The 14,826-nt window shown below is 36.6% G+C and overlaps 1 protein-coding gene across 1 annotated transcript; it reads left to right on the forward strand.

Annotated features, from left to right (window-relative positions):
• Window positions 1–7,248: 7,248 nt before the first annotated feature.
• Window positions 7,249–13,845, forward strand: LOC126787358 (uncharacterized). The gene is made up of 3 exons (XM_050513257.1): window positions 7,249–7,330; window positions 12,754–13,032; window positions 13,727–13,845. The coding sequence occupies exons 1-3, from the start codon at window positions 7,249–7,251 to the stop codon at window positions 13,747–13,749; spliced, it is 384 nt and encodes a 127-aa protein (XP_050369214.1). The 3' UTR covers window positions 13,750–13,845.
• The last annotated feature ends 981 nt before the right edge of the window (window positions 13,846–14,826 follow it).

The raw sequence follows: 14,826 nt of genomic DNA on the forward strand, positions 1-14,826 counted from the left end.
ACGAACATCTTCCATCCAAGCCTCACTTGCATTACAGAGCTCAGCACAAGCATCTGCCATTTGAGAGCCGCCGATACTGCGATATTAACTCTCTCTTATTATTCATGATCAATATTGTGTTGTAAATTTTCTATAGAGGATATCAACAACTGAAGTCCTTTAAAATTAAAATAATGTGTACACTGCTGTTTCAAATACTAGTATAGAAAGAGTGTAAAGGCTACCTCATGCTACTTCCCTTCAGTTTATCGGCAAGATAACACCCTTGGATAGTCCACTGCAGGCTCACTCCTAGACTTATTAAAAGCAAAAGAAATGAGTTTTATACATATGAAGTTAGGGGTGGGAGTTGGTACCGAAAAAATGGTACCGAAACCGACCGTCCCATACCGAATGCCGAAAAAATCGGTAAAATGTCTTCGTCTCGTACCGAATTTAATACCGAAATTTTATAAACGGTACGGTTCGATATATGTATAATTCGTACCGAATGTATAAAATACATTAAATATATGCATTTTCCATATTTTTTTAGTTTTTTAGGTCTATATTGTACTTTTAAAGATTAAGAATGTTAATTTACATTAGCTAATAGTTATAAATAGATAGAAATACATGCAAAAATGTACAATTTTACCGAACCGAACCCATCCCGAATCGATATATACGGGTTCGGTTCGGTATTAAGTTTCAAATTTACGATATCGAACCGAAACTGAATAAATTATCAGTATCGTAGTCTCTGCTCCATCGAGGCCGAATCTCGAACCGAACCGTACCGGTCCCAGCCCTATATGAAGTATTAATTAGGAACTTGATAATAAAGATTGGAGAAATCAAAATTAATTACAGAGTTTCGGTGAGTTCTGCTATCGTAGTCTCTGCTCCATCGAGGTACGTAGCTATAGTGTTCGTAACAAATTGGGGACTTTGTTCATCTTGTAACCCTTTCAGTTCATCAAAGTAGTCATCCAGAATGCCCTGCCAGAAACAAACTAACGTTTAGATTAATGATCTTTAATCTCTATTTTGTAATAAACTCAATTACATACAAAATTGAATTGTTGTGGTGAAAAAAGTATGTGGTCTACTTAGCTGACCTGGTTTTGCAAGGAGCTGATGAGTTCCGTGAGCTTCTCGTTGAGATCCTTCTCAGCCATTGTCTTCTTCAGGTTGCAAGAGAGACGAAAGTTTCTGGCCGGAAATGACAAAAGAGGTCGATGGGATACAATTTAGTAATCGATCAAAGAGTGTGTGGGAATTGATCAAACTAACCTCTTCCGATTTTGTATATAGTGTGTCGGTGTTGTAAAATTTTCATGCAATCATAAGACATATAGGATATGATCTAGATGCGTCAAATTAGTATGATTGCTAGTTAGTAGCATGCATGAGCTTTGCATTTCTCTGGGTTTTCACATCTTGATTATGAGTATTTGGATTTGCACAAAATGTTTGACTCATGTTTCATACCAATTTTGGGGTTCAATGAAAACTTTGCCTGGATTCTCATTCTGATTGCACCTCTAAAACGATCCCTCCTCAAACATTGCTACAGTGTTACAACATATGTTGATCAACAATCTCTGTTCTTTTTTTTTTCCCTCGGACGAGTTAGAAGTAAACTTTGGTTTATTGAAGCCCTAACGCATAACTTTGCACAAAGAAAAATTTATGGTAGAGATGAAATCACAAAGAAAGAAAAATCAACTTATTAATACAAAATTAATACAGAGAAGTGTTGTAAGAGAATTACTCTCCGTAATCTTTCGGTGTATCTTGTCATAATTAGTATAAGTTAGTCTACGTAAGAAATAATATATAATATCTTATTCAACGAGATACTCAATGTAATGCATATATATAAGGTCTTCTTATCAATGAATACAAATGATGTTTCTCCCTGCGTATTACATTCTTCTGTAACACGTTGTCAGCACGTAGTTCTAACACTGAGTTCCTAGGTCTAGAACCCTAAATTTCTAGAAAAAAAATCCCTCATGTCATAAAAAAAAATAAAAATTTGGCAGAGGATGAAAGAAAAAAAAAAGCAGAAATCAAATTAGTTATGGGCACCCTTCCTTCTCCGATCTGCAACGATGCCGATCACCAGACCAGACTTGCAAGCCCAGCCCTGCGAATTGGCGGCACATGCACATGTTCATCGAACCCCTATGATGTGCAACCCAAGCATCGCCATAATCGACGACCCTTGTTGCAGCAATTGCTCGGTTCGTCAACCTCTGTCTAGTGCCAACTTTTTCTACCCAGTTCGGCATCTTAAGAAGGTCGCTTTTGTTGACGATATCCTCCAGCACTCCCCAAGCGGCCCGTAGTCTCAGGAGCCCAGAACGACGGCTGCAAAACTTGACCTAGATTTAAGGGTCCGATTGGTCGGTGCTCTCTGACCCGACCCACTGCAAAGAAGGTTTTACCTCTTATGGTAAAAGTCTAACGGTAAATCATATTTATTATTTAATAATTTACTGTTTTACAAAAAATAATAATGGTAAATCAGTAAGTTCATATATATATATATATATATAGTGAATTTTAACTAATCATGTGATTTTTTTTCATAAAACTAATCGTGAAATGATACAAAATGCAATGGTGAGTCATTTCGCCGCATATTCGTGGAAATATGGAATCAAGCATGATCGTGAAAATCAAGCAAGAGCAACGCTTATATGCTATTTATTTGGCAAAAAAACAAGTATGTTTTAACTAGCATTGCTGCTTTCATACAAATTTAAATTCATCTGAATTTTGTCTTTCATCGGGGACTTTCAACCTCCCTTTCCTTTTCAACCCGATTCTTTCGCTTCTCGGGTAGATATTAGGGGAACTCGCCACTCAATTGATAACGAGTTTTAAGAGTGGCTGGGAGTGTCGATGTTACCATCTGTAATCGTTGTGTGTAGCTACAAGTTTGAAAAAAAAAAGGACAAACATTGGTTTGTGACGAAATTTGTCGCTTATACTACATGTTTGTGACTAAAATTGTCACTCATACCATTCAGTACTTGAAGTTGTATCATATATTGATAAATAATGAATCTTCCATTTTGTTGACTGCAATATGCCCCTAAAATTTGGCTTTTTCATGTTGGATGTGTTTATGCACCTAGTCAAAATTAATTTCTTTTGGTGCAACATCGTGTCATCGAAAGACATAAACATTATAATCAAAATATACAAGAGCGAGATATGAGAAGTTTTTGAAACAAGACACTCATTATATGGAAGAACATGAGAATATAGTCTCACTATTAGGGATTACAAAAGCAATTATATATTGCGGTTATTAAAATAAAAGAATGAAGCATATGGCTTCGATTAATATTCTGAATGATTACAAATCCGTGTATTTTCTCAAGTTTTTGTGAATGTATTCACTGTACAAGTGTGACTATAGTTACTTAGTCATTACACTTTGAATTGATTTCATGGTCAAGATCTCAATACATTTGTTGGCTATAATTTTCTCATGTAGTTCAAGTAAATGAACATACGAGAATGTTTTCATGTATATATGGTTTAATTACCAAAAACAATATGTTAATGCAATGTAACACATTACATACTACATGACACTACCTAATAAGCTTATAGTTTTAATTGTGGCATAAGTCAAGCTTACACGATATTTGTGTGGCGCAATGCACACTTAAATGATCTTTAATGTTGTTATTATACATCTGTTTCGGTTCTCCATAATCTTTGGCGGATTAGGTCATCATCTATTGATTTTGATCAACACTTTGCAAACTAGCATTGCAAAACGCCGAAGGACTCCGAGCCATGAGCGTTTGCTCTCGGTTTTATTTCGAACCGACAATGCTTGTTGTACCATATTTATGCCTCATTGGCATGATGAAACGTTAATTGATCTCTTGTTATGACATGTTTCCACCTTGTTTTGGTGATGATTTGAACTGCTACATGTCATGTAATGCACTTTATATTCCACCGTTTTAAAATATGGTGATGTTTTCACAAAGTTTGAATTGAACTAACACTTGTACAAGATTAGGGGAGTGACAAACTATAACATGTTCGCGCGTTACGACCATGGCAGTATCGCCAAGATGTTTCGTCCGCCGCCCGGGTTTATCCCTAATGGCATCAAAAATTGGCCGAGAACCTATCTCGGCCCCTAGGCATCTAGCAATCCACTGCGAGGCCCCCCGCAGGACCCCGGCATGGCTCCTCGCATGGCCTTAGCAGCCCCCTCGCACAGCCTCCTCATGAACTCCTAGCCTTTTTGACTCTATTTTTTTACATTAGCAACTATTTTTGGGTATGCCTAGGCAATACCGATCTTTGCATTTGGATCTATGGTATATATGCATGTCAAAATCACTCGTGAATGACGTTTGAGGGTCTAAAACCCTCAAGTACCGTTATACAGCCATTTAGGACTATAGCAGTGTACTTGCCGAGGTATAATTTGTGATATTTACATATCTTAACGTAAGACTACTTGTCTCTATATCCTTATTTATGAATATGTTCAAGAGACATTGAGTGCATAGCTAGAAGACCTTAAAGCTATTAATGGTTTAGTTTTTAATCCATTGTGACTACGATGACTAGATCATCACATAGAATCACGAGTGGTTTAAGTTTAAATGCCTTACGGTATTATGATTCAAGTAACATGCTTTATGAATCAAGAGAGCAATTGAACCTATGAAATGATTTTTTTTGTTATAGTAGTTGTTTACGTTGATGAATTAGCAACGAAAACCATGAAATTGGTAAGACGATAAGCTACTTGAATGCAATACTTATGCCAACGTGTACCATCTAAAAACTCATTGTGAAAGAGTTCTTATGTATTGCTTATAATGAGGAGCACATCTCATGAGTCGATCTAGTGTAAATTGTTTGTTTTTCACGTTACTATGATTCAGAATAATGAATCGGTAACTCGTATAAGCTATTTCTTTTGAGTAAAAATGTTATACATAACTCTTTCAAAGTAATGGAGATGTAATCTATGCGTTGATTAGTGCATAAGCCCCCTCTATGATCCTTCATTGACTATGCTCAATCTCTAAGCCTATATTTTAGCAAAGTTTAGGAGTGGCATACACCCTCCTATGCTAAAGAGAATGAGACATAAGATGAAAGTCTAAATTGGCTTATCATGATTCACTTTGAGGCTAAAATATCTTACGGTGATACATATATCATGGTTAAACTTAAGCCATAACACATAGATGTTATGGAGCACCCAAAACAATGACAAAAGTTAAAAAGGCCTAAAATTTCAGAATTTACAGATTGCGGACTTATCATTGTGAGGACCGGTTCACCTAATTTTAGGTGGACTATTGAGGTTCTACTTGCGGCCACTAATTTCTAAAATCCAAGGCTACCTACTCACAAAATTGAAGGGCATTTGGAGACCTAGAACATGGTAAACCGCTCGACACAAGTGATCACTGACCTCTAGCAAGTATTCTGGCCAGTTCGGTGCTTTACCGACCTGCTCCGGCAGTGAGGCCAATGTTATTGGATTCCTAACACCCATGTTTACTTTCTCCTAAAAATTGGTAGCATTTGGGGTTCGAAAAGTCAGTGAACCATTAAAAGAAGTGTAAAATAGAGCTTTGGTATTAGTTGTTGATGTGTTTAGGCTTCCAACGAACCAACAATTTAAATCATAAGTTACGACTTGTAGCGTGTCTTATTTTATGGTATCCATCTATACCACCATCATTGACGTTATGGTTATAACGATTCACATGTTAGTGTTTTAAGTCTAACAATATACATGTTTGTTAACGAATTATGTTAACGGTTTGTCATCCACATATTTTATGTGCCAAATTGCGCCTCCACAAACGCATAATGATGGGTTATTTGATGTTAAATTTTGTCTTTGAATAAGACATGAACTTCCATCTATATTCGCTTATATAGACCTTAACATGCGATCTCGTTTAGTCACTTTTGGTGAGCCAGTCTCCCCATCGTTAGGGGGAGAGAAAAATAGGTTTGTTCAAGTTCAACGACTTGGTTTTATTGTGGTTTGTCCTACTATGCCTCATCATGATCCTAATAGTCCTACAAATGGAAGTGACGAGATTAGAGATACATGTTGCAGGTATGTCTGTAAGAATTGATGTCTGACAAATGGACATGTAACCACTCTTTGTTGTGGCGTGGTGACTCCACAAATGTGGTAGATGGTGTCACTAGGCTGTGGCTCTCATGTAAGTGTGGAGAAACCACTTGGTTCGATAATACTTGCTGAATGCGAGTTATGACACAACTTGATCTATGATCAATGATACTCACTCGTCTATTTTCTTGGATGATGGTTATCATTGGGGGACGTCTCAATGTCAATACTAATCCAAATAAGAGATCTCGAAGAATGACAATGTTGAATGAGTTCGATGTCGATACATACATACTTTGTTGAAGCAAAATTCCAACATTGTAGATTGACCTACATGGAAAGTGTTATCCGACATGAATTAATGGTGATGATCGACCTACGTCGCCGCCACAGCTTCCTGAAAAGCCGTAAGATCCAGTTTTAATAAAGAGATAGGTCATTGGTCAGATAATGCCAGCACTGCACATGTAAATCCTATCGGTTATATCTTTGTTAGGCGTAGTGAGAAATGGAAGAGTTTAAACTCACCTTATGGTGCAAACTCTCTAACAAAATGCCCTGGAATCAAATATGAGACGGATTGTTCTCATAATACCTTGTCAGTTAGGTGGTTTCCAAAACAACTAAATTTGCAACTTATGGTCGCATATCATCTCTGTTGGGACTAAGCTAAGAGATGTAGATAAAGATCCTGAATGGATTGGTTTTAACCTAATTCAAGTGTCTCTAGACCACAGAGCGCGTTAACTTGATAAATCTACGGATATTAAAATGAAATATGATGGACTCTTCATGAACTAAGAGCCAAATGCTGCAATTCTGAAGCTCCTTACTTAAAACTCAGGGCTCACCACCTTAACTATCCAATCAAGTCTATTAGACTGGATAATGCAGGAGAATTCATTTTGAAGACTTTCTATTGTATGGCGGGATAGATGTTGAACATCCCGTAACCCTATGTTCATTCTCCATAATGGATGAGCAGGAGCGACAATTAAACGGTTATAGCTTATATCCCCTAGTTACGCATAAGTAATATACCCATAATTGTTAGGCGATATGCAATATTGCATGCAAATATATTTAGAATGAAAGGATCTTGAGAATACTAGATGTCGAAAGTGATAACCGTTATTGATGATGTTATTTATCGGTTGGCTAAAGGCAGTATGGACGTTAAACTAATGCCTACAAGTATTTCATGAATCAGTCGAAGTCAAGAGAAGACGTGTTTCCACTGTTTGAGCGAACTTCTAATATATAAGTACGATATGTGTATGCATGTACTTGTTGTAATATACTTAACTCAACATCTCATTCAGTTTAAACTCGTAACACCAAGATTATGGCTGAGTGCACCCACATATATGTCAATGCTTGATCATAGAACGTTACGATATCAAATTCTATATCCCAACACAAAAGACACTTTAATGAATCGATGTTAGAATCTGTCCACATTTGTAGGTCAACTTCCACGAGACTTATAGGGCAGCTAGCTTGTTGGAAAATGTTGAATTTAGTACAATTGGAAAGTTCTATGTGTCTACTTTCTAGGGACATCAACCATTTGAAAATATCGGTTATATTGAATGAGTTTTAGTTATTTTAGTAAAATAGGACAGATCTATTTGGAAACTGCAGATGAGTCAACTTCGACATAGCTTGTGATCAGCTCAAAACGAACTAGGTTGTGAATCATATATCACTGGAAATCCATGAGCATTTACTTTCCAGAAAATTTTATGGTTCATCCATACCTTTGTATTGAAGAATTTATGATTGTTTAAGTGCGTGAAGATCATACCACGCGTGAATTTGATTTTCATTGTAAATCCTTGTTTTGAGTTGTTATGCAATTCTCTTTATTTTGATACATGTACGGATAAGTGTACATGTTTGATTTAAGAATGTTTGGCAAAGTTTGATATTTAAATCATAGACCCATTGCTACTTTTGAAGAATGTGAAGAGCGTTCGTATACGCTATTTATCTAAACTCCGAGATTGAGTTACCGATCATGGGGAGTTATTTTGTAGATTTTAGGGGAGTCTATATCTTCAATTGTAGTTGGTGCGTTGTGTTCTTTTTCTTTTCGACCAAGTTTTTATTTTATCTAAGAGGTTTTTGTTTTGCTTGATAAGGTTTTTACCGAGGCAACAATTATGCACTATGACACATTAGGATCGCGATACAAGGGAGAGTGTTGTAGGAGAATTACTCTCCGTAATCTTCCGGTGTATCTTGTCCTAATTAATATATGTTAGTCTAGATAATGATGAATATATAATGTAATGCATATATAATGCCTCCTTATTAATGAATAAACATGATACTTCTTATTTTGATGTGTATTATATTTTTCTTTTGTAACTAAGAAGTTAATTTATCACGATATTTCCGAGTTCAATGGTCTGTGCGGAAATCTTGTTGCTCATAAGCTTTTTGAGATGAATCACAGACTCAGATGAGCATATATACAAACTGCCAGAGCGCGTGGCAGACCTTGATCTGCCTGTTTCTTCTCTTTAGTTACAAGTTGATTCACTTGATTATGATGAAATTAATTAAGAGACGAGCTAGCCATCATCTACAATCTCTATCTCTATATATTTTCTTGAAATGGATACATAGATTACTTTTTTCTTTGAACTGATTGAAATACGTTCATGTAATATACTACTCCGGGAGCAGCATGCACATATATAGCTGTGAACATGTGACAGTGGAAGAAATGGATGTGATAAATAACACATCCAAATTTTGGGAGAGGCCGGGATTTGATCGTGAACAATGTTGTGAATAAATGGTACTACGTACTATACTGAACTAATCATTACTGGTCTATCTATGACATTAGTAAATACACTAATAATTCAAAAGGATGATATGATCGATCGCATCATTGCATGCATGATGCATGTATACAGTAGTTCTTGAGTTTGAATGTTCAAACTTGAAAGCCGTTACGTTCTTGTACTAAATTTATTTACTGAACTAATTATTGGACTTGCTATCCATCAAATGTTCCTATTGTATAATTTTAATTATCACATAATGTAATACAATATTTCAAGATGATCAATCCAATATTTTTCACAATCTGTTAACCCTGGCCTTCTCAATCACTCCGATATATATTCGGTTTTGCTTTAAGTCTTCAATTTTGGTCGCTTTCTCTCTTCGTATGGGAACATTTATTCATCGAGTTAACGATACAATGGATTTGGTATAGGAATCTTTGTAGTGCTGGCTGTATGTATATATGGAACAATAATCAAATATTAATCTATTCAGTATCCGGATCAGCACGCAGATTTCTCAATCATGGGCTTTGACCCTAATACCCACGTATATTCGTGGGAAAGCCATACAGCCACGATGCAGCGACATTTTAAGAATATGGTTGAAAAGTTGTTGGGTGTCTTGGATGATCATGGTTCGAATCTTACCATAAGCACATTCATTTTTATCATGAGTTGGTGCATGTCCGATTCAGATACTCATGTGTCCATTACGTATTGCAGCGTGTCCGAGCCGTGTCTAAAGTCAGTTCGTATGTCCTTATCGAACACACGATACGCGACCCAAATGACATCTCCGTGCTTCATAGTGTGTTTGTTACTCCTGTGACGGTTGCTTTTTAGACTTTAGCCACGAATATTTATGTAAATGTGACTCATTTTACTAAGGGATCCACCACTACAAACTTGTCTAGATATGTTTCTCACTTAATTGTGGCTTTTATAATATACTCCATTGTTTTTTAATATAAGTCGTTTTAGGTTTTGATTTTCGTTTCAATATACAAGTCGTTTTATCTTTAACTTCATAGTATTTCTTAATTTATTTCTGAGCCATAATAATGACACGGATAAAAGAGAAAAGTGATGAGTAGTAATGTACGAGCAATAGAGCCTTAAATATGGGTTAAATTGTCATTTAAAATTGTTTATTAATATGTGTGAAAACTGCTAAAACGACTTATATTAAAAAACGGAGGGAGTATATAATTAAAATTCATTCAAAGCTTTTCTTTGCTTTTTTTTATCAGAGTTTTTCTATTATGTTTCTTCAAACAATGCAGTAAGTTAATTTTTTTTTATCAATAATTAATATTTGTTCCACCTTCATGCCTGGAGGCTGGAGCTTGGTAAATGTCCATTGATATGAAGGATATCTCAGTATAGATGGACTACGTCAACTGTTATCTCATGTAATTCGTTCCTTCTACAATCATGATCATGATCAAGATCAAAAAATAATAGACTGTTAGCGAATAAAGATAATATCAGATCCAATTGAAATTGTGCAGATTTTATGAATCTCTGATCGAGCATTTGGACCATTTAATGATTTGGCTACGTTTTATCATGATTTTCACAAGATGATCAACCGTACGTAGAAATTAAATGAGCCACACACATTCATAATTGGATAATACATCTCTATGAGTTAAGCTCCAAGTCAATTAGTTGCTACTTGCTCAACATTTTAAACGATAGGTCCTTGATGAAGATTGAAGAAGACGCCTCGTCTCCCTCTTACGGAATAATTGATCAACTAGCTAGCTAGCCGGGCTGCATGCTTCCTCAAATTGGCTATGTTAGTCTACAATATACAGACATACAACTGGCATCTATACTGAATTGACCAATCCGATGGGAAATGAATGCTGTCCAAATTTTGATCGATATGACACATCTAAAGAAGTAAAGTTCAATATTCGATCTCTCATCATTAGTTATCTTCTGATTAACTAATCTACCTATAAAACGATAGTTGCCGGGCGATGTTTGCCCCTCGCTGGCAATCATTGCACGGGGCGCCTAGCTTTATATGATAAGTGATGATGAAATGTCTCACTAAAAGTCAGTGAATTTCAAGCTCACTCATTTTCCATACAATTTCATAGTTAATTAGCTTCAATAATTGTTGTGCCTGCGTTCATGAATTTTAAGTCATGGGACTCATGGCCGACTCAAAAGTTAAAACCTAGCTATTCATATAGATAGAAATAGTCATCTATATGTGGAACAAGCATATGTTTCTGGAAATAAATGGATGGAAGCAGGTCTTGAACTATAAGTCTATAACTTGGGCATTGTATAGTGTATACTGTATAGATGCCAGTTATGTATGTCTGTATATTGTAGACTAATATTTCTTTCATTAATATCTAAAATGATCGAAACCGAGAGAAACCAGAAGCGAAAAGAAACCTCAAGTTTCTTACTTATGGAATCCTGCAATTGTGATTTGTGAAAAGGAAGATGTTTATTATGCAAGGCTGCAAGCTGCAAGAATAGCTAGATGCAATCATCAGCGCCACTCTGTGTTTCATTCTGCAAACCCATGATGAGTAGTGATGAAGCTTTTTAGGGTGTGTTTACTTGCACCCAATGGGAATCATTCATGATGGTTTCATTTCTATTTCTTGTGTTTTGATTGTTTATTTGCACCCAAGGGAAAACAAAAATAATTTGAGCCCACTTGAATTTAATATTCATTCGCCTCTTCCCATTACCAGATGAGACTCATGAGAGGAAGATAGTGATTTTAATTAAGGGGTGAATGAATGTTTTAATTCCACAAATATTTCTTTCTTTTCACACGTGTGAGTATACTTCTATGTAATGTATGAGCATTTTAGTAATTAAATTAACACGGATTCTCCTTCTTAGACTTTAGTAAATACATTAATGGGAATCATTCATGTTTGTTTTTTGATATCAAGTAAACACATGAATGAGAATCACTCATTCCCTCTTTTTTTCATTTTTTCCCTCTCCTATTTTCTCTTAATCTCATTCAAGTTTAGTAGACGTATCCTTAGTTATATTAATCTAATATAATTATAAAAAAGACGCCTGAGATTAATGAAAGTAAAAGTGGCTTATATATATGTTTAGTTACTGTTATTCACTATTGTTCTGGCACGTGAAAGCCGCAACTGGACAGCAGAGAGAAGTTGCAGTGTCTTCTTCCTTTTCAACAGTGGACTAGGGTTTTGTAGGTGCAGAAGAAGAAGGAGCTGATATTGTACGTATGTGGATTATTGTAATCATTCTTCCCAATCGAATATCTTGTCTGCGTGTTTCACAACTCTCAATTTTCTTAAGGGACAGTGTCCTTTTACGATCGACTACATGTCTACATATATAATCCATTACTGATGATGTATGTCCGACTCACGAACAGTTCTCTGTTTGTTGCGGTTCTCTTTAGTTTTCCCCTACTACCGAACAAATGTCATCCAAAGAATGATGTATTAGTGCAACTGTGCAAGTACCCCTTGTTTTCCCGCGCACTATCCTTGGGCCCCCTTCCCTGGACGGCCCAAATCATTTCTGGCCCACCTCTCAGCCCTCTCGCTCTTTCTAATTCGGCGTCGTTTCTCCGCAAAACCAAAAAGACGAATAAAGATGATCGCATAACCGATTCGCCATCACTAACAAATCACAGAAGAGAGAGACCTAGCTGACCCCACCGCCATGGCCCGAAGATCCACACCGATCCTCCGCCGCCTTCTAACAAAGCCGGCCACGCAATCCTTCACGGCCCAAACCCACCCCGGCGACGGAATTGGACCGCTCGTGACCAACGCCGTCGAGCAGGTGACGGACGCGATGCACGCGCCGCTCTGCTTCGAGAAGTACGAGGTCACCGGCGACATGCCGCGGGTGCCGGAGGAGGTGATCGAGTCGATCAGAAGGAACAAGGTGTGCCTGAAAGGCGGCCTGGCGACGCCGATGGGGGCGGAGTGAGCTCGCTCAACATGCAGCTCCGGCGAGATCTCGATCTCCATGCGTCTCTTGTGAATTGCTTCAATCTGCGTGGCTTGCAGACCAAGCATGAAAACGTCGACATTGTCGTGATTAGGGAGAACACCGAGGGTGAGTACTCGGGGCTCGAGCATGAGGTCATTCCTGGAGTCGTTGAAAGCCTTAAGGTAACAACAATGCGATTACGAATTGTTTAATTGCTGATCATTATGGATTTGATCTTTGTTTTTTTTTTTTTGCAGTTTAATTTTGATACTATTACATTTTAGCAGCTAACTAGCTCAGTAATACTTGTGATTAGTTTAGTAAAATAGCAGTAGCACTTTGGAAATGGAAACATTTACAGAGGTTAAAAATTTATACTACTTTCTGCAATTTGTTGGTGCCTGGGTTTGACCAACCATGTGGCCCCATATCTGGTTAGGACCTTATTAAATGGATAGTTATGTGCTGATCGAGTTCTTTTATATAAAATTTTAAATCTGATATAGCTCCTGTTTTTCTGTTTATTTTTTCATAAATTCTCACTAAACTTTATAAAAATTTATAAACCATTGGCAGAAATGTAGAGACAATGTTTTGAAAGCTATGTCGACTATGAATTGATTTGGTTATAGTTTTGTCCTAGACGCTACAAAGTTAGGAGTATAACCGGCGTTGTTTCTTTTTAAAAATCATTGATGTTTCTATTTTCAGTTTACATTGTATCGAAGTGTTTTAGCAGTTGCAGCATGAATGTTTCCCCTTTTATGTATGAATCGATCTTTCATTTTGTTTTAGCCACTTATGCTTACTCTTTTGCTAGGTGATCACAAAGTTCTGTTCTGAGCGTATTGCTAAATATGCTTTCAAGTATGCATACCTAATCAATAGAAAGAAGGTGACTGATGTGCACAAGGCAAACATTATGAAGCTTGCAGCTACGTAGCACGGAAGATTGGCTTGACAACCGATTCCCGCATATGAAGCGGAAGCGGGAGCGAAGAGTGAGAGCTGGGGAGAGATATGAAGAAAAATCTAGATGAGAGAGAGAGAGACAGAGAGAGAGAGAAGAGGGAGAGCTGGGGAGAGATATGAAAAAAAATCTAGATGAGAGAGAGAGAGAGACAAAGAGAGAAGAGGGAGAGTTGGGGAGAGATATGAAGAAAAATCCAAATGAGATAGAGAGAGACCGAGAGAAAATTGACCTTTTATATATATATTTTTTATCAATTTCATCCCGTGATTACATGTGCCCAACACTTTTAGACTATGCAGGACATTCTTTTGTTTGAATTTTGAAAAGAAGCTTTAATATTGCTATAACCAAAGATAATCATGGTTTAGAAAATAAGTTATTAATAGTTATTCAGTTATTTCAATACTAGATAAAATAATTAAAAAATATAATATAAAATAGTATATAATATATGTTTATTATTCCGACGCTTCTAAAATGCATCCGCTTCTTAATTTAAAAAAAAACGCTTCCACGTACCGATTCCATGCAGCCTAAGCTTGCAGATGGTTTGTTTTTAGAGTCTTGGTGTGAGGTGGCTACACATTATCCAGGGATTACTTACAATGAAATAATTGTTCATAACTGCTGCATGCAACTTGTTTCAAAGCCCGAGCAGTTTGATGTTATGGTGTGCCAAGTTCTTTCATTAATATGATCATTGAAGAAGTATCACTACACTCAAGTTCTGTCTTTGATCACCTGAGAAAGTTATAGATTTGAGTCTTAATCACCCAAAAACTTAGAAGCCAAGTGGAAGATTGTCAGAAAGAGTTAGCTAAATAATCAGATCTAGATCAAGCCTTATATACCTAACAATCAGAAGCAAAGTGGAAGATTCTAAACAATTTCTTTCCAGCAGAAATTTATCAATACGGCATCGTCAATCCGTGATCTATATGTTGGCT

The sequence above is a fragment of the Argentina anserina genome, chromosome 3 (genome assembly GCF_933775445.1).
Source record: "Argentina anserina chromosome 3, drPotAnse1.1, whole genome shotgun sequence".
Taxonomy (NCBI): domain Eukaryota; kingdom Viridiplantae; phylum Streptophyta; class Magnoliopsida; order Rosales; family Rosaceae; genus Argentina; species Argentina anserina.

Excerpts from the sequence above, each read along its gene's own strand:
- LOC126787358 (XM_050513257.1), top strand. The coding sequence starts at position 7,249 with ATGTCGAAAGTGATAACCGTTATTGATGATGTTATTTATCGGTTGGCT. Across the intron at positions 7,331-12,753 it reads CGTTAAACTAATGCCTACAA|GTGACGGACGCGATGCACGC; the intron begins GTATTTCATGAA and ends GCCGTCGAGCAG. Across the intron at positions 13,033-13,726 it reads GATTAGGGAGAACACCGAGG|GTGATCACAAAGTTCTGTTC; the intron begins GTGAGTACTCGG and ends CTCTTTTGCTAG.